The following is a 19156-nucleotide window of genomic DNA, read 5'->3' as shown; positions in this document are numbered from 1 at the left end:
TTCGCAAGCCACATGATTAAATGTTATCGCTAGGCATACCAATGACGCGGACGCCTAGGCAAGGCGGTAACTGCGCCGCGATAACAATTCATTTTCACTTGTGCTGGTCGATGCTTGCTACTACAACCTACATTCTAATAATAGCGCTTAGAGATGTAATTGTTATTACCGAAAAAAAAATGTCTTGTACGTATATAACTGTCATACTATAAGATTGTGCCTGTATTTCGGGCGATGAATACAAAGAGCAATGAAAATACCACACACTTTTAGTTTTTTATTGGTAAATTATAAGGAAATTATTACAAATGGAATTGCTTTGTTTAACTTACTTTATAATAATGACTTATTTATCATAAATGTTATTTAATTGGATACATTAATCAATCAATAATTTTACGAATTTAAATGTCACATACTGGTGTGATTATTAACCACGAAACCACTAAAGATCTAAAGCTCCTCATTTTTACACGACCAAGGTTTCCTGCAAATTACCAACTTAATAAAATGATACATGTTACGAGTTTTACAGAAAAAGCTTGACATACAATAAAGGAGCGTTTGTAACCTTTAAACATTATAAATATATTTAGAAACCCATCATGAAACATTACATTAAGTATCACTTAGTTTGAACAAAATTGGAGAAATTTCGCAAAGCTCTGTTAATATAACTCCACTAGAAGTACTATAATAGGTCCATACTATAATAGGCCAAATCTTATGTCACCTAATCAGGCAATAACTCTTTGACTGCGTGGCTTAGCCTATATCTTACCGATATGACGTAGCGCAGAATAAGTATTTCTCTTTATTCGCAGTGAAAGGGTTAAAGGCAGATTAATTTACTTTTGCTGATGGTTCTACTTGAAGCAGAACGCATTGAACGATATATGACGCCTCGTCAAATAAGGCAGTATATCTTTAATGCTATACAATAAGTCGTCCCCATTTATTCACGCATTCACTCACTATTGTTCATCCTGGCCATTATCAGAATGATCACAGTAATAGCAATACAATCATTTCTATTATGTCCACAACAACGAAGTACGTGGGACTAATACCGGACTTATTAATAGGAAAATAGTTAGGTAAATGTGCGAAGAGATGTGAATATGAATATGTCATTCTTAGTATCTATAGTGAGCCCTCCGCGAAGGTCTTCCGCGGGGCCTCATACCGCGCCCTCTGGGTCCGCTTTCGCTATCTGAAAAAAAATCTACTTTTAGGTTTTTGTATTTTTTTTTTTTTTTTTACGCCTCTAAAAGTGTTTAATGTTGTAAAATAAACTCTAATATTAGTAAGACGCTTCGTGGTTAAAAAATAAACATGAAATTGGACATGGATGTCGTCGGATGCGGTCAACAATTTTTTTTCAGGGGCAATTTAAGTTGCGACAAGAGGTTAGTAATATCGCGCGAAAACTTAAGATCTAGAAGCCTATTTGTCAACCCTCTGGATAAAGATTATTGGTGTAGCGCAGGGGTTACCAATTAGTTATTATGGGTGGCTGTCGTGTGGTACATACCGGCGGCTCGCATCCAGCGCTGGTGGGGCGACAGCGCGCGCGGCGGCGGCGCGCGGCGCGGCGCTCCCGCCGGGGCGCTCGCCTCCGCCTCGCGGCCCTCTTCTGCGACCTGCGAGAACGATGTATATCAATAACACTGCCCCCATAAATACCAGATTTTACTACAACACCATAAAACGACTTCATTCGAAACCGTCCATCGGGCCCGAGCGAAGCGAAGACTGGTAAAAATCAAGGATTGTATTGGTATATATGCTAGAGTTGTACACTCTGCTTTTTACTTGGATTGCGAGGATAATAAACCCGAATAATACATAAGTTGACGTATTGTATAGTACATACTTAAATTCGGGATTAAATCAATTAGGTCTTGAGCGTGACTCGTTGCACGGAGGTTGTATGGCATGGCGGTTTTTATGGACTCTACTGCTAGGACAATAAGGGTTGTAATAGATGTTTTACTTTATGCTCTATAGCATAAATAGTAGATTGTACAACAAGGGCATAAAGCGATCCTTTTTCATCCGAGGGCGCCTCTACCACATACTGAGGGCCTACCACGAAACACAAAAATCGAAATTTCGTAATCTGCCTCTCTATCACTCTTGCATATTCGAGCGATAAAGGGGCCAGATTTCGCGGTAGGCCTCTGTAAACAAACCGCGTTGTTGCATCAATGTCATAGTGAAAACTTCTCAAAAAACTGTTCAAGGCATAGTATGTATAAGTTACTCTATGGTTTATGTGACTGATGTGATAGTGCTGCTCTCTGGCGGCAGAACTTTGCATCAATACTCCCTATTTGAGACATAAAAATTTACATTTATGCCAAAAGAAAATTTACCAAAATTTCCAATATTTTAGGTTATTACACCGTATTCGTTCAAGATTAAAGAAAATCGTACTCGGGCCGGTCTGGGGCGCGCTGGCAGGGCTGGCAGTTTGTATAGAAGATTTTGAAGTTCATTGCTAAGTTAATAAGGATCGTAATAGATGATTTTACTTTATGCTCTAGCTAGAGCATAATAAGCAATTTTATGTCGCTTACACGCGACTGCAATGTCTATTTTACGAGCATGAGAAGTGAAAATGCCATTTGTTGCAGCGTACACAGGACATAAATATTGTGATGTCAAAATATGCTTTATTCAAATAGGCACAGTAACAAACACTTTTCGCTCACTGCGCTCGGACCAATAAATTGCCTTGGATAAAAATGGACTTTAATGCCTGACTTATACACTCTGCTTTTCACTTCGACTGTGAGGAAATTATGCAAAAATATCAAGATACTTTGAGAAATCAGATTTACAAAACACTCAGTTCATATTTTATGACGCCCTGACCGTACTTTTTACTCGGCAATAAAAAAATTCGTAATAACTCCTCGAAGCATTACTTATAGGTAAAATTAACAAACTATCGTCACTGTCTGTATTTAGCCCAAAACTTGCATACAGTGTTGATAATACTTACATGTTACGTGTAATATATTCATTTATAGACAAGTATAACAAGAGTGCCAGTCATGCCAGTACAACAACAAAGTCCAGTACAATGGGAGTCGCCGGAGTCGGCCATGCGGAACGAACGTCGTTCTTGATTGTGTATCAAGTTGCAAATTGAAACTGGTATGTATATCTTACGCGTATGTTTACAGCCACCTCAGCGTTTACACAGCTGGCATAGGGGTTTAACGACGCCGCTTTAATTATGAATGCTAAGTCAATAGACAACTTGATAAAAATCAGACTCTGATAACATCTAGGTTATTTGTTATATGCTTCGTGTCAGCCACCATGACGCGCAGATGTGTCAAATCTAACCTTCAATAACATGACAATACGAGTCAAGGCACGCGTCGTCGTCAATGACACGATCTATATTTTTCACTTTAATCGTAAGTTTTATTTAGCGAATTTACATGATTTAATTTGAACTATAAACGTTTACAAACTACAGTGGATTGAATTATACAAATTACATATCTTTAAATATATTTTGGGGACAGTCTTACACAGACCAACCTAGCCCCAAACTAAGTAAAGCTTGTACTATGGGTAAAAGGCGACGATATACATACTTAAATAGATAGATATAAACAAATGTATATACGTAGAACACACCCCTGCAGGACTCACAGGAATTATGACTCATCACACAAATAAATGCCCTTACCGGGATTCGAACCAAGGACCATCGGCTTCATAGGCAGGGTCACTACCCACTAGGCCAGACAGGTCGTCAATTTAACATTCATTAATCATTTTGTTGCGATGAGAATATTTAAACGTATATATGTCAAGTTATATTCGTACATTATAATTAAAATACGCTGCGAATCAACAGGCACTTTTTAAATCCACATTGTTTGGACTACACATGAGAATCAAGAGTAATAAGTATTAAATAACATAAACGCACCAGCTGCATGCTAGCGAAATCGCCATCCGGCTTTGCAATATACATTCAAGTTTAAACCGATTATATTGGCATAAATTACTAGTATATTATCTCTTCAAAGCGATTTCTATTAAAAATTGTCATTTTTATGGTTCCATAGCCAAATGGCAAAAAACGGAACCCTTATAGATTCGTCATGTCCGTCTGTCTGTCCGTTTATGTCACAGCCACTTTTTTCCGAAACTATAAGAACTATAGTGTTCAAACTTGGTAAGTAGATGTATTCTATGAACCGCATTAAGATTTTCATACAAAAATAGAAAAATACCCCAAATAAGGTTCCCCATACTTAGAACTGAAACTCAAAAAAAATTTTTTCATCAAACGTATGCGTTTGTATGGATAGGTCTTCAAATTATGAATATTAACATGATATTGAGGTTTCTAATATCATTTTTTTCTAAACTGAATAATTTGCGCGATAGACACTTCCAAAGTGGTAAAATGTGTCCCTTCCCCCTGTAACTTCTAAAATAACAGAATTATAAAACTAAAAAAAATATATGATATACATTACCATGCAAACTTCCACCGGAAATTGGTTTGAACGAGATCTAGTAAGTAGTTTTTTTTAATACGTCATAAATGGTACGGAACCCTTCATGGGCGAGTCCGACTCGCACTTGGCCGCTTTTTTCAAACGCATCATTCAGCCAGTAATGAACGGCTATTATGTTAAGCAGTCGCTTACGCGACGATTGCCGTTGCACTCACCTTGATATGACGATTAGTAATGCTTAGGGCTCTGGTATTTGAAGTATTATTACTACACATCGCCAAACTCATACCTCGTAAATTTAGGTACCTTTGATGCGTTTAATTGGTTTCCTTTTACTAGAAACATCATTATCGACTTCTTTGGATGCTAGAAAATCAGCAATGTGTAAATATCGATGAAACCAAGCATGAGCATTTAACAAAATACTTTCATCTAAGTTGATTTACCGACTAGGACTAGACTATTACACTGTGTGTTTTATGAACAAATTATAACATAAACTATACCCCTTTTTTTTTTTAAGATTACAATTTTTATAACCTGAAAAGTAGTGGAGATAAACTTTTTCTTCCGCAATATGTTCCTATGACATCTAATATTGCGGCACAATAATATGTAAACGAAACTAATTCACATAAATATGAATCTCCATGAAAGGTGTGGACTTGTGGAGGATAAACATGTAGGGTGGGTAGTCATGTTTTTTGCAAATCTATTTTTGAGGTCGATCATGATCACCAACACAAATGTCTAATCAAAATGCGCATAATCGCTTGATAGTACGATTCTCATCAGTCATGCATGAATTTATTTTTTTTTTACTCAGAAACGTAGTTCGTGTTCGTGCTGACACAATGTCGAATAAATTAAGCATTAGCGATTGAACTCTCTCTCTCTCTTTCATTCGCAACGAAATTTGAAACAACATCAAACATACTAAGTAAGGTGTATCCGTTTTAATTGCATAGATTATGTAGCTGGCTGCAATAAAATAAACTCTCGTAAAATTTCACAAAGTGTCACGTCAAACGTCACGATTTATGATATAGAAAACAAAAGAACCGTGTTCACGTGGTAATAAATATCACGACCGATTACTATATTCATATTATTACATTTACATTGATACTTTCCTGGTTGTAGAGTAATTAGATTTGATATCATTCCCTGTAGTCTTTGGAGCAGACTGTGGAGGCATTACGTAAGGTATGATGTGTATATTCATCGGGCATGCCTCATGACAGTGATTACGAATGACGCATCTACTTTGCTTACTGCTTTGGTTCTTTTGATTCGGCTGTACCGTTGTGCATTATTGATTGTGTCGGTCCCTGTCACTATCTTGTGAAATGAAATGTGTCTTTAGCAGTCTGTAGTTCCATATTAGTACTATACAAGGTGTCGCTTTCGGTACGTATGTAACGAAGGACAATGATAGACGAAAAAGACTAAGAACTACCGATTTAACCCAAGTATGTTCTGCGAAAATAAATGGGTTTTGAGTCAGTATATCAGATTCTGGTCCATTTATACGAGTACCTTTCATACGTGTGTGGTGAGTGTTAGTGGTCATAAATCGTGGATACTAATACTAACGTATGTGGAATGAAATCTGGACAAAGTTCAATGTCGTATTAAATAAAAACAACATGGTTCTTTTTAATAAATGTTAATGTTTTTTAACGATGTATTTAACAACGTTAAATGGAAGATAAAGTTTACTCCAGTACAAGATTTTTAAAAGCAGTTATGGGTACTTTAAAGCCATCAGTGTCGAAAACCCAAATGTGGGCATTTTTAACCACCTTAAAAAAAAGTTGATTCTCAGTTTGACCCGTATGTATGTATGTATGTTTGTCCGCGATCACCTTCAGCTCTAACCCGTTTCCACAACTGTTCCACCATCATCGCTTTCGGCCATAGTGAAATAGCACTGGAGAAATTACATACTGTTTCACCACAATGTTTTTCTAGATTGCCCATAATTTCAAGAGAAAGAATCGAAAGCCCATGAGACTTACCGGATTAATAGGCTTGTGTCAACTAACAATGAAACCAATGGATGAATGTTTCTAGGCGTAAATTGTAATATTTAATCAAGGAAAACCGAAATAATTCCTCATAAAAAAATAAGATTATTGTTATTTTTACAAATTAAAATCAAAAAAATACCCCCTTGGCCCCTCCGCCGTGAACGCCAATTAGAACGTATTACGTCACATGGTGATATGCGCCATTGTTGTTGTTGACGTTTGGTTATGATTTTCATACAACAGCACAAGTCACTTCGTTTTTTTCTATTATTATCATTTTTCGACAAGTTGAGAGTGTTATTTCCACCCATATCGGATAATACTAGCATAAACTGCCATGGAACCTGGATTTATCAAAGCGAACAGCAATAATTTACCCAAAATTTACGCTGTTATGCTAGGCCGATTTTTCGCGTCGAACACTGACTTTTGTTCATCGGAATTTCGTAATGTTAAAACTTCTATGTAAGTATAAACAATACTAAAATACTGCTTATTATCATTTTCACGTATATTTCACTTTAGCACGCAGTCAATTATTATTTGAAGGTATGTATACCAATTGCAAATTAATTGATTTTGAGGTTAGAATTACAATGTAAATATAGAGAGATGATATTGTAAAGACACTACTTTGTCTTAGTGTCTTAAGCCCTATCGCAAGTTTGTGGAATAGTGGGTTTTTAATTGCCTATTTCGAAAGTAAGAATTAGAAAATAATTGTTTGTTTGCTCCCAGGGCAACAAAAAAAGCTTTGGTTTTTCTTAAGATTTACGAGTTGAATATGTAGTCACTACTTTTTTTAATAATACTTACCTACATCGAAATGATCTTCACAAAAATAAATTCTCGATGTTGTTGATAAACAATTAGCATCTTTCCTCCTTGCCAGTTTTAACCACTTTTTCGCATTTTTTCCTTGACCGGAACACGTATGAATAATTTAGTCGGAGTTTTTATACTTGTATTTATACACTGGGGCACTATACAGTTTTTAAAATACGAAGTTTCTATTTTTATTTAAACAAAACAAACTTTCGCCGTAAGTGAACACAATCGCTTGCAACTATGTGACGTCATTCACGACGCCATGACACTTTCTTGTGTTTTAACGTCAGTTTAAAAATATTTTTTTCAAACTTAAAATATGTGTTTTAAATATAATTTTTATCATGAAATATTATTTTTTTGGGGTAATACAGGTACTAAACTATCGAAATAAGTCATTTTTGAAATTTACGACACAGGCCTATTGACAGATATATACCTAGATTTTAAATTGGCATCGTGAGGAAACCTGCATACATCCGCGAAGAAATTTAAAGGTGTATGTGAAGTCTCCAACCCACAGTGGGCCTGGGGACTATAGTCCAAGCCCTCTTGCGCATTAGAGGAGGCCTGTGCCCAGCAGTAGGATGTATCTACAAGTACTTTAGTGAAACAACCGGATCTGATAGATGCTCGTTTATTACTGGTTTTTGTACATTACAAGTAGCCGCGCCTGTGTGCGCGCGGACGCACACATGCAAATACACCACATTTCTCCACCGTTAATTGTAAGACCTGCCAATAGAACAAACAATACATGAGTACTTAACACTACATAAGGTGTATAATAACTAACACACACATAACTAAACCACATAATAACATTAACATTTGTAACTAATATTTTTATCTCTAGGCCTTAAATTCGGTCTAGTAATTGTCGGAAGCGGCGGCGGCAACCGTGCGTCGGCGGGCGCGGGCGCCACCTCCGCGGCAGGTGCGACCGCGGCCTCCGCGGCCTCCGGAACCACCGCGGCCGGCGCGCGCGACCCCTCACGCTCCTCTACTTCCTCCTCCTCCCCGGAAAGCCCGGTATCGTACTCATCGCTCACTACGTCACGCGGCTGAACATCCGCCTGTAGGGGACTGTCAGCCCGGAGGGAGGATGGCGGAGGGTTCACGCACGCCGCCGGGGGCGCGGAACCAGCCGGAGCTGGCGGCGGCTCGAGCGGTGGCGACCACGAGTCCTCGTCAGCCCCGGCATCCTCGGTTTCATTAATAACGTCAAATTCACCACCTGTATACATAAGCATTTGATCTACGTGGCGTCTACATACAGTATTTTTAGTATGCACATAAATCAAAAACATTCGGTTACCAATTTTATTTTGAATAGTGCCTAAAACCCAGATCTCTTTTTTTTCAGTAAACCATTTAACCCATACTTGATCCCCGATATTGAATTTTCTACAATTGTCTATAACACATTTGTCAATATTGTCTTTAGTTTTATTAACATCTGGTATCACAAGATCTAGCCGTGATCTTAAATTACGGCCCATCATCAAACTCGCTGGAGTTTGGCCCGTAGAACAATGGGGAGTATTACGGTACTCGAATAATAAGCCCATTAGTTTATCCTCAACTTTTGACTTATCTGTTTTATCTATACATTTAATCATCTTTTTACATGTTTTCACAGAATTTTCGGCCTGACCATTGCTGGCCGCGTGATAAACTGGAGAAGTGACGTAACGAATGCCATTCATTGCACAAAAAGAATTAAATTCGGCCGAATTAATTTTAATATCATTGTCGGATACAATGACATTCGGTACGCCAAATCTGGAAAATATTTCCTTAAGTTTACATATCAGCGCTCGAGTAGTAGTACCTTTGTCCATCAAAAGACACTCTAACCATTTGCTATATGCGTCAATGACAATTAGGTACACTTTCTGATGAATAGACATGTAATCGATATGTACCCGGTACCAGGCAGACGGAGGACGCGGCCAAGGCGCGGGAGCGGCGCGGGGAGGGGCGGCGCGCACGGCCACGCAGGCGGCGCATGAGCCGATCCAGCGCTCGATATCGCCATCAATGTTAGGCCACCACATCTTACCACGCGCGATGCTTTTCGTCTTGACAATACCTAAATGTCCTGTGTGTAATTCACGTAACAGCTGATCTCGAAATATTGTCGGAATAACCACCCTGTGACCACGGAAAAGAATACCATGATCTATTTGTAAGTCGGCTTTGCATTTAAAATAAGGTACAATAGATGCACAGCTTATCTTTCGCGGCCAACCGAGACTCATATACCTAAAAACTTTTTTTAGTGTAGGGTCATTTCCGGTAGCTTGTCTTATTTTATCAGCTGTCACGGGAGTCACACTGTCGTCTAAAAAGTTTAAATAAGACACGTCATCGTAATCTTCGTTATGCTCATCATTGTTCATGTTAGGCAACGGCGCACGAGAAAAATAATCAGCTACGAGATTATTCGCACTGCTTATATACTGAACCTTATAATTATACGCTGATAAAATAATTGCATATCGCTGTAGCCGGGAAGCGGTCATGACAGGAATGCCGCTATTTTTGCCGAAAATGGACAACAAAGGCCTATGGTCGGTTTTTAAAATGAACGGATCTTGCCTGCCATATAGATACTGGTGGAACTTTTTAACACCAAAAATGATGGCCGCGGCTTCTTTCTGAAGTTGACTGTAGTTCCTCTCGCTAGCATTGAGCGAGCGCGAGGCGAACGCGAGTGGGAGCTCGGCACCGGTTGCCGGGTCGCGTTGTGCCAGAAGGGCACCTAACCCCCCAGGTCCTGCATCCACACTGAGCACTGGCTGAGCCTCCGGGTCAAAATGAGCCAACACGCGCTCAGAGCCTAACTCCCTTTTGACTGCCTGAAACGCCTCCTCCTGTGAACGTCCCCACTCCCATTTTGCCTCCGCGCGCAGTAGTTCGTGTAACGGACTTAACATGTTCGATGCGTTCGGAATGAAACTACGGTAATAATTTACGAGTCCTAAAAAACTCTTTACCTCCGTTACATTAGTCGGCCTTGGTGCCTTATGAATAGCTTCCACCTTTTTTTGAGACGTTCGTAAGCCGTTTTTATTAATAACGTAGCCTAAATAAGTTACACTACTACCTAAGAAAACACATTTCTCTTTCTGTAACTTTAAACCTGCATCACTAAACCTAGTCAAAACCTCTCGCAATCGCGCCAAATGAATCTCGTTCGTCGGTCCCGTCACACACACGTCGTCCAACCAACAGCTGACTCCGTCAATACCTACCAACAGTGACTCCATAGCGCGTTGAAAAATAGCCGGGCCGTTGGCGAGACCATAAACTAGCCTAGTATATTTGTAAAGACCTTTTGTAGTGCTAATGGTCGTAAGCGCCTGAGAGCTATCAGACAAAACGAACTGATTGTACGCGTTGCTAAGGTCTAGTTTCGTGTAACTTTCACCACCGCCTAGTTTAGCAAACACCTCCTCTATACGCGGCATCGGATACTTATCGATAACCATGTCTTTATTTAACGTGACAGAGAAATCGCCTGCAATTTTGACCTTGCCATTTTCCTTCAAAACAGGCACAATAGGCGTTGCGTATTCAGAAAAATTAACCGGTACGAGTATACCTAAATCTACCAGCCGGTCGATTTCTTCCTCTACCCGTTTTTTTAGAGCAAACGGAACTGACCGCGGTTTGAAAAACTTAGGTTTAACGTTCTCTTTCAATTGCAAGTGTACTTTGAACTTATTAAATTTGCCCAACCCTTCTTCGAATAAACTCCTAAACTGTTCTAATAACCTTGTTACCTCACTCGAGCTCTGATTAATTTTTACATCTGTAACAAATTTGTTATCTACAGTGAATGACAAATTAAACTTCGCCATAAAATCACGGCCCAATAATGGCGGGCCGCCGTTTTCTATAACATAAATTTTCAAAAATCGGTCTTTTAACATAAACTTTACTTTCGCAACGAAAAAACCTATTGGCGTTATTTTATGATAATTGTATAGACACATTTTTAAATCACTTTTATATAATGATACATTAGGGAATATTTTCCTGTATAATTTATCGTTAATAATGGTAGCACCGGAGCCCGAGTCCAGTTCCATGTTCAATTCAAGGTTATTAATAGATACATTAAGTAATATTGGTTTATAATTAACGTACCTTAAACTTAGAAGTTTACACTCCTTGCAATTATCGCAGTCCCCACCTTCTACCGAGAACTCTGTCGCTTCAACATTGTTCACACGACTCTTGGACTGCTTCTTGGAAGTACACACTTTCTTGAGGTGTCCCTTTTCACCACACAGCTGGCACCGGTAGGACTTATATCGGCACCTACTCTCGTCGTGGCTCCTCATACCGCACACCGAGCAGGTCCTCGCCTCGGGGTCCCGGCGGCCGGCGGACGGCTGCGCGCCCGCCCGGTACACCGGCTCCTGCTTCACGGCCACGGCCACTGCATCGGCGCGTGCCTTCTGCGCGCACTCCGTCTGCTGTGCCAGCTCCATCGCCTTCGCCAGCGTGAGCGTGGTGGCGTCCTGCTCGAAGAGTCGCTCGCGCTCCTTGCCGGCGCGTAGCCCCAGCACGAACTTGTCCCGCAGCAGCATGTCCAGCGAGTTTCCAAACTCGCAGTGTACGGCGAGTCCTCTGATTCTAGCCGCCCACTTCTCGACACTCTCCCCCACGTCACGCATAGCCTCGTAGAATTTGGTCTTATCAGCGAAGGTACACCTCTTCGGAGTAAAATGACCGTCGAGCACCCTTAACAACTCGTCGTACCCGACCTCTTCTACCTTACTCGGGTACACAAGGTTCTTCAACAGCCGGTATGTATCGTCATGCAGATGTGTCAGTAGCACTGCCTGTCTCATATCATCTTTAATTTGGTTTAAAACAATGAACTGCTTCAAACGACTACTGAAAATTTCCCATTCTTGGGTGTTATGGTCAAAATGACTTAAATTTCCGATAAAAGTAGTAGCCATTATAAATAACAATTATTTTAAATACACACGCGGGTAAGTCACGGATCGTCGCCAGTGAGGTATCTACAAGTACTTTAGTGAAACAACCGGATCTGATAGATGCTCGTTTATTACTGGTTTTTGTACATTACAAGTAGCCGCGCCTGTGTGCGCGCGGACGCACACATGCAAATACACCACAGTATAGGCTGAATTGTTATCCTCTTTATTTATTTTTGTTCTTATGTTACAACGTACAAAAATAATACAAAAACATATAAACATATTACTTATATAAAAACCTAACCTAGAGTACCGCCAGCAGCGGGGCAGGGCCCAAGCTGCCGGTGGTCAGGGCTGCAGAGAGAGGAACCGCCGGACTATCCGCGCCGTGTCCAAGATCACCGTCCTCTGCATCTGACCCAAGGGTCAAGATCCAACCACCTAGCGAGTCTCTCAAGGTGCTGGTCGAGACTCTGCGCTATGAGACCGTTCGCTGAAACGACTATCGGAACAATGATCGTCGAATCAACATCCCACATGGCAGTTATCTCGTGAGCCAAGTCTAGGTACTTACTGGACTTGTTCTTCTCGGCTTTCAGGAGATTCTCATCATGGGGGATGGCGATGTCGACGAGCACGGCCCGTCGTTATTATTATTATTAAACTGGCAGTTAGATTAGTTTTTTTTTTCTTTTTACACGTTCAAAACTTTGTGCAGTTTTCACTCCGCATATGGTAACCTCGGTTGTGCTGTATAGAGCCGAAAAAATCGTTCTTGAAAAAAAAAATACATAATAGTACATTACGATACAAGTGCGAAAAATAGGAAATGCGAATTACCTATTCGCACATGTATCGTACAACGTTTTACAGTACATGGCCCTTTAAATGTTCGACACAGTAACATAATATGCTACTTCTCGCACTAGTGCTATAAAGTAGCCCCATATGTACTGTAAACATAATTAAGAATTCTGTCAGGATCTCAATCATACACAGACAAAAGGTTCAACATTAAAAAAAAAACATGTACAAGTTAGGTAATCACGATTTAGCAAGAACACGAAATTGGTGATTTCTCTAAAGCCCGACTAGAAATATATGATTAAAATTGTCAAGAGGGCGCATTCTCATGTATGGGGTGACAGTTCAGTTTTCTATAAAAATTTAGTTCCAATGAAATTTTTAAATTTTTGCTCTAAAATCGTTATCGGGCTCTTAACACAACGCTTATGTTATTATCGATTCATATCGATAATTCGTATACTTCAATATTCTATTGTTTAGGGTTACATAATTAAGTAAACTGTAAGTCTACAATATTAGTAATTACTATTGTGTCTAATGTAACAATACGAGACTGTTTGTTTCGAAATAAATAAATAAAATAAAACCGTTAATACAAATTTCATGTACCTCTTTATGACTCTTGCATATACAAGCGATAGAGAAGCAAATAGACGAACGAAGGAACGAAGTGGTTCGCGATAGGCCCTCAGTCGATTCGATGTCGATCGGCGCATCGAACTAGGAACAACCGATTGGTGAGGTAAGAGCGTTTACACATGTCCGATCCGTTGTCCGATGTATGTCGGGCCGCGGTGTACTAGCAACGGCGCGCCGCGCCTGTTTCAGCGGTCATTCTCACTACAGCAAACATTATACCTACATATATACGCACACAAACAAAAAATATCGTTTCTGATAGCTAAGAGGGGCCTTCTATAATAAGATCAGTGTTATCTTCATTAAATAAATAAAAAAAATATGTCAGACGTCTCCTATGAGAAAAACACATGTTAAAAAGTGTCTTGTGGCATAAAGTCCACCTTTATTTTTTTGCCATGCTGATTTCTTAAACGAATAAATAAATATAGAAAAACACATATGTTAACTTCAAGTATATATTTTATTGCTATCCGATATTGGATCTGACAATCAATGTGAAAACGCTCTTACGCAAACTCTTCAATAACAACGATAAATTCTAGCTACTAACCTGGTGTGGAGACGACGGTTCGCTGCCTTGTGAGCTGACAGCTGCCGCTTCCTCCTCCACGCGAGATTCTTCCCACTCGCGACTCTCATTGCCTTCCGATCCTATAATATAAAAATCCATTGAAGGTAAGAGGCAAATATTAAGATTAGTTTTTAGGCTGGCTATGAGAATAAACATTACACATGGCGGTTGCACCGAGACTCATGTCAAACTATAGTTTCTATTTTTCTCAGTGAGCTTCTACGGATTATCGTCTTATCTATTGTTTAAAAACCGCAAAGGCGCGTGCCACTATGAAAAAATGGTCAGGCCGCATAGGTAGCGTTTATTGAATTACTACTCTATTGAGCACGGAATAAGATTCATTATGAACTAATACAGAATTCTAACAGAATAGCTGTCTGATCTCTATTGGTGCGTCTAAGGTAGGCGACTAAACGCTCTCAAACCAGCTTAACTTGTGACACTGCGATCCGAAACAAAGATACGTATTCGAAGACCTCGCTTGCACTGGTAATGCGAGCGCACGGCTAGCTAGCGCAAAGGAAGCAATGTTATGTTTCTCGAGGAGCAGGTAAAAAACAGGGCCGGATTTTCACACAAATATATTTGGGTGGTTTTACGTTCTTTAATTTAAAGTGATAAAACATAACACTATTTAAATAGTAGGTACACATCTAACAGAATGGGTTTGTGTAATTACAATAATAACGAGATATACTAATTTTTATAATCAACTGTTTAAACAGTTGTCTATAAAACTGAGTATTGTTCCCCTTAAATACCCCACGCACTGAATAACATATCACATTGACATGAAACGATCATCATCATCATCCTATTTTATTATTATTATTTCATTGTAAATTTGAGAAAAGCACTATACAAATTTCAGCGAGAAACGGGGTTGCCGGCCTCGTATCCCTATTTGACCTCGCTACGCTCGGCCGTCTGTATCTACTTGGCCTGCAACCCCACGTTTCCCGTCCTTTATAGTAATGTACTATTCCTTGAAAGCCATTTAAATGCTTTTTCTAGGAAGGGGTAAACGGGTCCCTGGTACATACAATTAAAGTGATAAAACATAACACTATTTAAATAGTAGGTACACATCTAACAGAATGGGTTTGTGTAATTACAATAATAACGAGATATACTAATTTTTTTAATCAACTGTTTAAACAGTTGTCTATAAAACTGAGTATTGTTCCCCTTAAATACCCCACGCACTGAATAACATATCACATTGACATGAAACGATCATCATCCTATTTTATTATTATTATTTCATTGTAAATTTGAGAAAAGCACTATACAAATTTCAGCGAGAAACGGGGTTGCCGGCCTCGTATCCCTATTTGACCTCGCTACGCTCGGCCGTCTGTATCTACTTGGCCTGCAACCCCACGTTTCCCGTCCTTTATAGTAATGTACTATTCCTTGAAAGCCATTTAAATGCTTTTTCTAGGAAGGGGTAAACGGGTCCCTGGTACATACAATTCAATAGGCTATTTTACCAACGGGTCAAATATTAAGGTGACTAAACTATTTTTACTATGGAGTTAATAAGACTCTTTCATCACTCTTTAGTGAGTCGTAAAGTTTAAAAAAAATTGTGCCCTGAATTTAAAAGCTAAAGTAGATGACGCCGTAGCATGTACAATGTCGATTTGCGGAAAATGGCCAGCAAACGAACTAACTAGTGCCATCCACTTCAGCCGTACTTATCGATTTCAGCAAAGTCTGGCCGTCAAGGGAGCTGGAGGAGGAGTGACATACTCGAGTCGGAGATGGCGGGGCTGGGCGCGGGCATGGCGGGCGGCAGCGCGGCGGCCAGGTCGGCGTGCGTGTCGTGGTGCGAGGCCGCGCCCGCCTCCGCGAACGTGAAGCGCGCGCCCGCCGCGCCCGTCGCGCCCGCCGCGCCGCCCGCGCCGACCGGAGACACCACCGCCTCACCGAACCTGAACATGGAAGCCACAGGTTAGCCAATCGGCACAAGCATACGGTCGGCGGTTTCTGACATGTTTGTAATAGTTGGGAACGCCGGACATATTCACCCCCTCGAGTTCCGTAGACAATGGGAAAAATCTACAAGTCCTAGTCGTTTTTCATTTTTCATGCACTTTGTATGAAATGGCGTCACGCGATATCGCGTCTGCGAGACTCGAGAGGTTATTTTTTTTTAGTTTATTAAGAAAACAAACAGACACTTACAAATAAGCACTACAAAAATGAACTGAAAATAGGTTTAGTTTCCTATATTACTAAATAAACTTATACAAATAATTGGCTACTTGACAGTTTTTTTTGTAAAATTTTTTAAATTTATCTTGTTTTTCCTGAGGATCAAATGTCTATATAGGACTCATGTCATTTAAGCAACACAAAGGTTACAAATGAGAGTTAAAGTCTGACGCTTGCACTCGGCGATTGAAACGTCTCTAACAAAATTATAAAATGTGTTTGTACACGTATAGTGGAGCCGTTAACCACGTATTGTACCGTGAATTTTATCGACAAATCACCCCCCCATACCTATGTTTTTTTCAACCACAACAACAATAAATGTGCGAGGTAAATGGACTCATAATGGTACGTTAACCAAGTGCAGTCGTGTTTGGCATCATGAAACTTAGAATGGGTGCATTTTTAAAATGGTTGAGAAAAAACAAAGGAATGGGGGTGATTTGTCACTAAAATTATACGTGGTTAACGGCTCCACTATACGTGCACAAACCAGTATAAAACTGTTAAAATAAATAGGGTAAATAAATAATGTCACATGAAGATCTAGTCTCATTTCAAATTTGATTTATTTTTATTCACAAGTCAAATATATTTTTTTTTAAGTACGAATACAAGCAAATTAGTGTAATTGGTTTCTTCTTTCTAATATTTATTTTTCTAATGAACACAATACCGAATATGCCCTTAAACGGATCCCCACTATTTTGGTTACACCTTGTGTAAGAAATCGTCTATTTTACTCAAAATACGAAAAATAAAAATAAACAAATGGATAGTTAGCCCTTTTAACATAAACTGTAAAATATTCATCTATCCCATTCGGAAACCTGCCTTTCATAGGCTGATAGCCAGGTGAAAACTGGGGGATAAAGGTCCCTTTTTTTAGTTTTTCGTAAATAACTCGTAAACAGTGGCCCAAAGCAAAACATGTTCTTTCATGCAAAAAATCTATATAAAATTGCCTACAAAAAAGATTCTGACGACCTGTCCAAGTCGCCGTTTTTTACTAGGGCCAACATTTAAAAAGATATTAAATCGAGAAAGTCAATTAAATCAATTTTATGGTCCATTTTAACATATTTTCGTAAATAGCTCGTAAAGGATGGCCAATAGCAAAAAAAGTTGTAAAATGTAAATAATGTACACAAAATTTTCTACAATATATATTAGTACACTCTTTGAAAGGTTCAATATTTAAAAAGATATTAAAATTAATACTGCGAAGACCAATTACATGTGTTTTTCAAAGTATGGGAACACACAGCCCCCATCTCACCTCAAACTGACAGTACACAAGTGTGACCAGATTGCAATTGCAAATTGTAACTGCACCACAATTGAAAAGGTAGTCACTGTCAAATACCTTGGTATAGTCCTGGACCAAAGGCTCTCTTGGAACTTTCACATAGAGTACCTTAGTGGTAGAATACGGAAGCTCATATGGATCTTTAAAACCTTAAAGCACATAGCCTCGCCTACTTTATTAAAGCAAATTTATACTGCATTGGCCCAATCCATAATGAGCTACTGTATCCGAGTTTGGGGTGGCAGCAATAAAACTAAATTCATAGAAGTCGACAGAGCACAAAGATGTCTAATTTAAGTCATGCTTTCGAAGCCGTATAGGCATCCTACTGCTGAACTATACAATTAATGCGGTCTTCTGTCAATGCGTAAACTGTATATACTAAGCGCTGTTGTCAAAGTGCATAAGACTCTGAATTATAACCCAGCCATTGCGGGACGTAGAAGACGAAACAGTGTGGCCCCTAGACCTCCAACTAAATCTAAATTTGCTCAGAGACAATTCGCTGCACAATCTGCCTCTTTATACAACTCTATAAATAAAATCATTCATGTACATCCGCTACAACTATTTGATTGCAAAAAAGCTACCATAGACTGACTAAAAACTCAATCCTATGAAATTACTGAGGCGTTACTTACCTACACTACCTAGTTGCTCACAACTGAATAATAATATGACTTCGCGCGCACGCACGCACGCACGCACGCACGCACGCACGCACGCACGCACGCACGCACGCACTTAAGAAAAACTGTAATTGATGTAATTATTGTAATTATCCTACTAGTACTACTTTTTAGTATAAAAGAAGTATTTAGTCCTAAGTTTTAATGATTTAGACTATACACTAGGGTGAATCAACTTTTTAGGGTTCCGTAGCCAAATGGCAAAAAACGGAACCCTTATAGATTCGTCATGTCCGTCTGTCTGTCCGATTCTGTCACAGCCACTTTTTTCCGAAACTATAAGAGCTATAACTGTTCAAACTTAGTAAGTGGATGTATTCTATGAACCGCATTAAGATGTTCACACAAAAATAGAAAAAAAACAATAAATTTTGGGGGTTCCCCATACTTAGAACTGAAACTCAAAAAATCTTTTTTCATCAAACCCATACGTGTGGGGTATCTATGGATGGGTCTTCAAAAATGATATTGAAGTTTCTAATATCATTTTTTTCTAAAGTGAATAGTTTGCGCGAGAGACACTTCCAAAGTGGTAAAATGTGTCCCCCCCCCCCCCCCGTAACTTCTAAAATAACAGAATGAAAAAACTAAAAA

The 19156-nt window shown here is 39.4% G+C and overlaps 2 protein-coding genes across 4 annotated transcripts in view; both read right to left on the bottom strand.

Moving 5' to 3' along the window:
• Positions 1-264: 264 nt before the first annotated feature.
• Positions 265-19156, bottom strand: part of LOC133523526 (nucleoprotein TPR) — a 57144-nt gene continuing 38252 nt past the window's right edge. For both annotated transcript variants that reach the window (XM_061859172.1, XM_061859171.1), the window contains exons 11-14: positions 16100-16281; positions 14321-14421; positions 1535-1643; positions 265-1213 (exon numbers count right to left, since the gene is read on the bottom strand). In XM_061859172.1, coding sequence (XP_061715156.1) covers positions 1137-1213; positions 1535-1643; positions 14321-14421; positions 16100-16281 — 469 coding nt within the window. In that variant the 3' untranslated portion in view covers positions 265-1136. The remainder of the gene's footprint in view (positions 1214-1534; positions 1644-14320; positions 14422-16099; positions 16282-19156) is intronic.
• On the bottom strand, positions 7981-12515 carry LOC133523533 (uncharacterized). 2 transcript variants are annotated; one of them, XR_009800237.1, is made up of 2 exons: positions 9286-9412; positions 7981-8092 (listed from the first exon to the last, which is right to left on the bottom strand). XR_009800237.1 is itself a non-coding variant. In XM_061859180.1 (2 exons), the coding sequence occupies exons 1-2, from the start codon at positions 12337-12339 to the stop codon at positions 8080-8082; spliced, it is 837 nt and encodes a 278-aa protein (XP_061715164.1). In that variant the 5' UTR covers positions 12340-12515; the 3' UTR covers positions 7981-8079. The 2 variants fall into 2 exon arrangements, 1 of the variants encoding a protein (XP_061715164.1); XM_061859180.1 differs by lacking the exon at positions 9286-9412 and adding an exon at positions 11516-12515.

Source organism: Cydia pomonella, chromosome 12 (assembly GCF_033807575.1).
Source record: "Cydia pomonella isolate Wapato2018A chromosome 12, ilCydPomo1, whole genome shotgun sequence".
NCBI lineage: Eukaryota > Metazoa > Arthropoda > Insecta > Lepidoptera > Tortricidae > Cydia > Cydia pomonella.
This window is presented reverse-complemented; position numbering and strand designations above follow the sequence as displayed.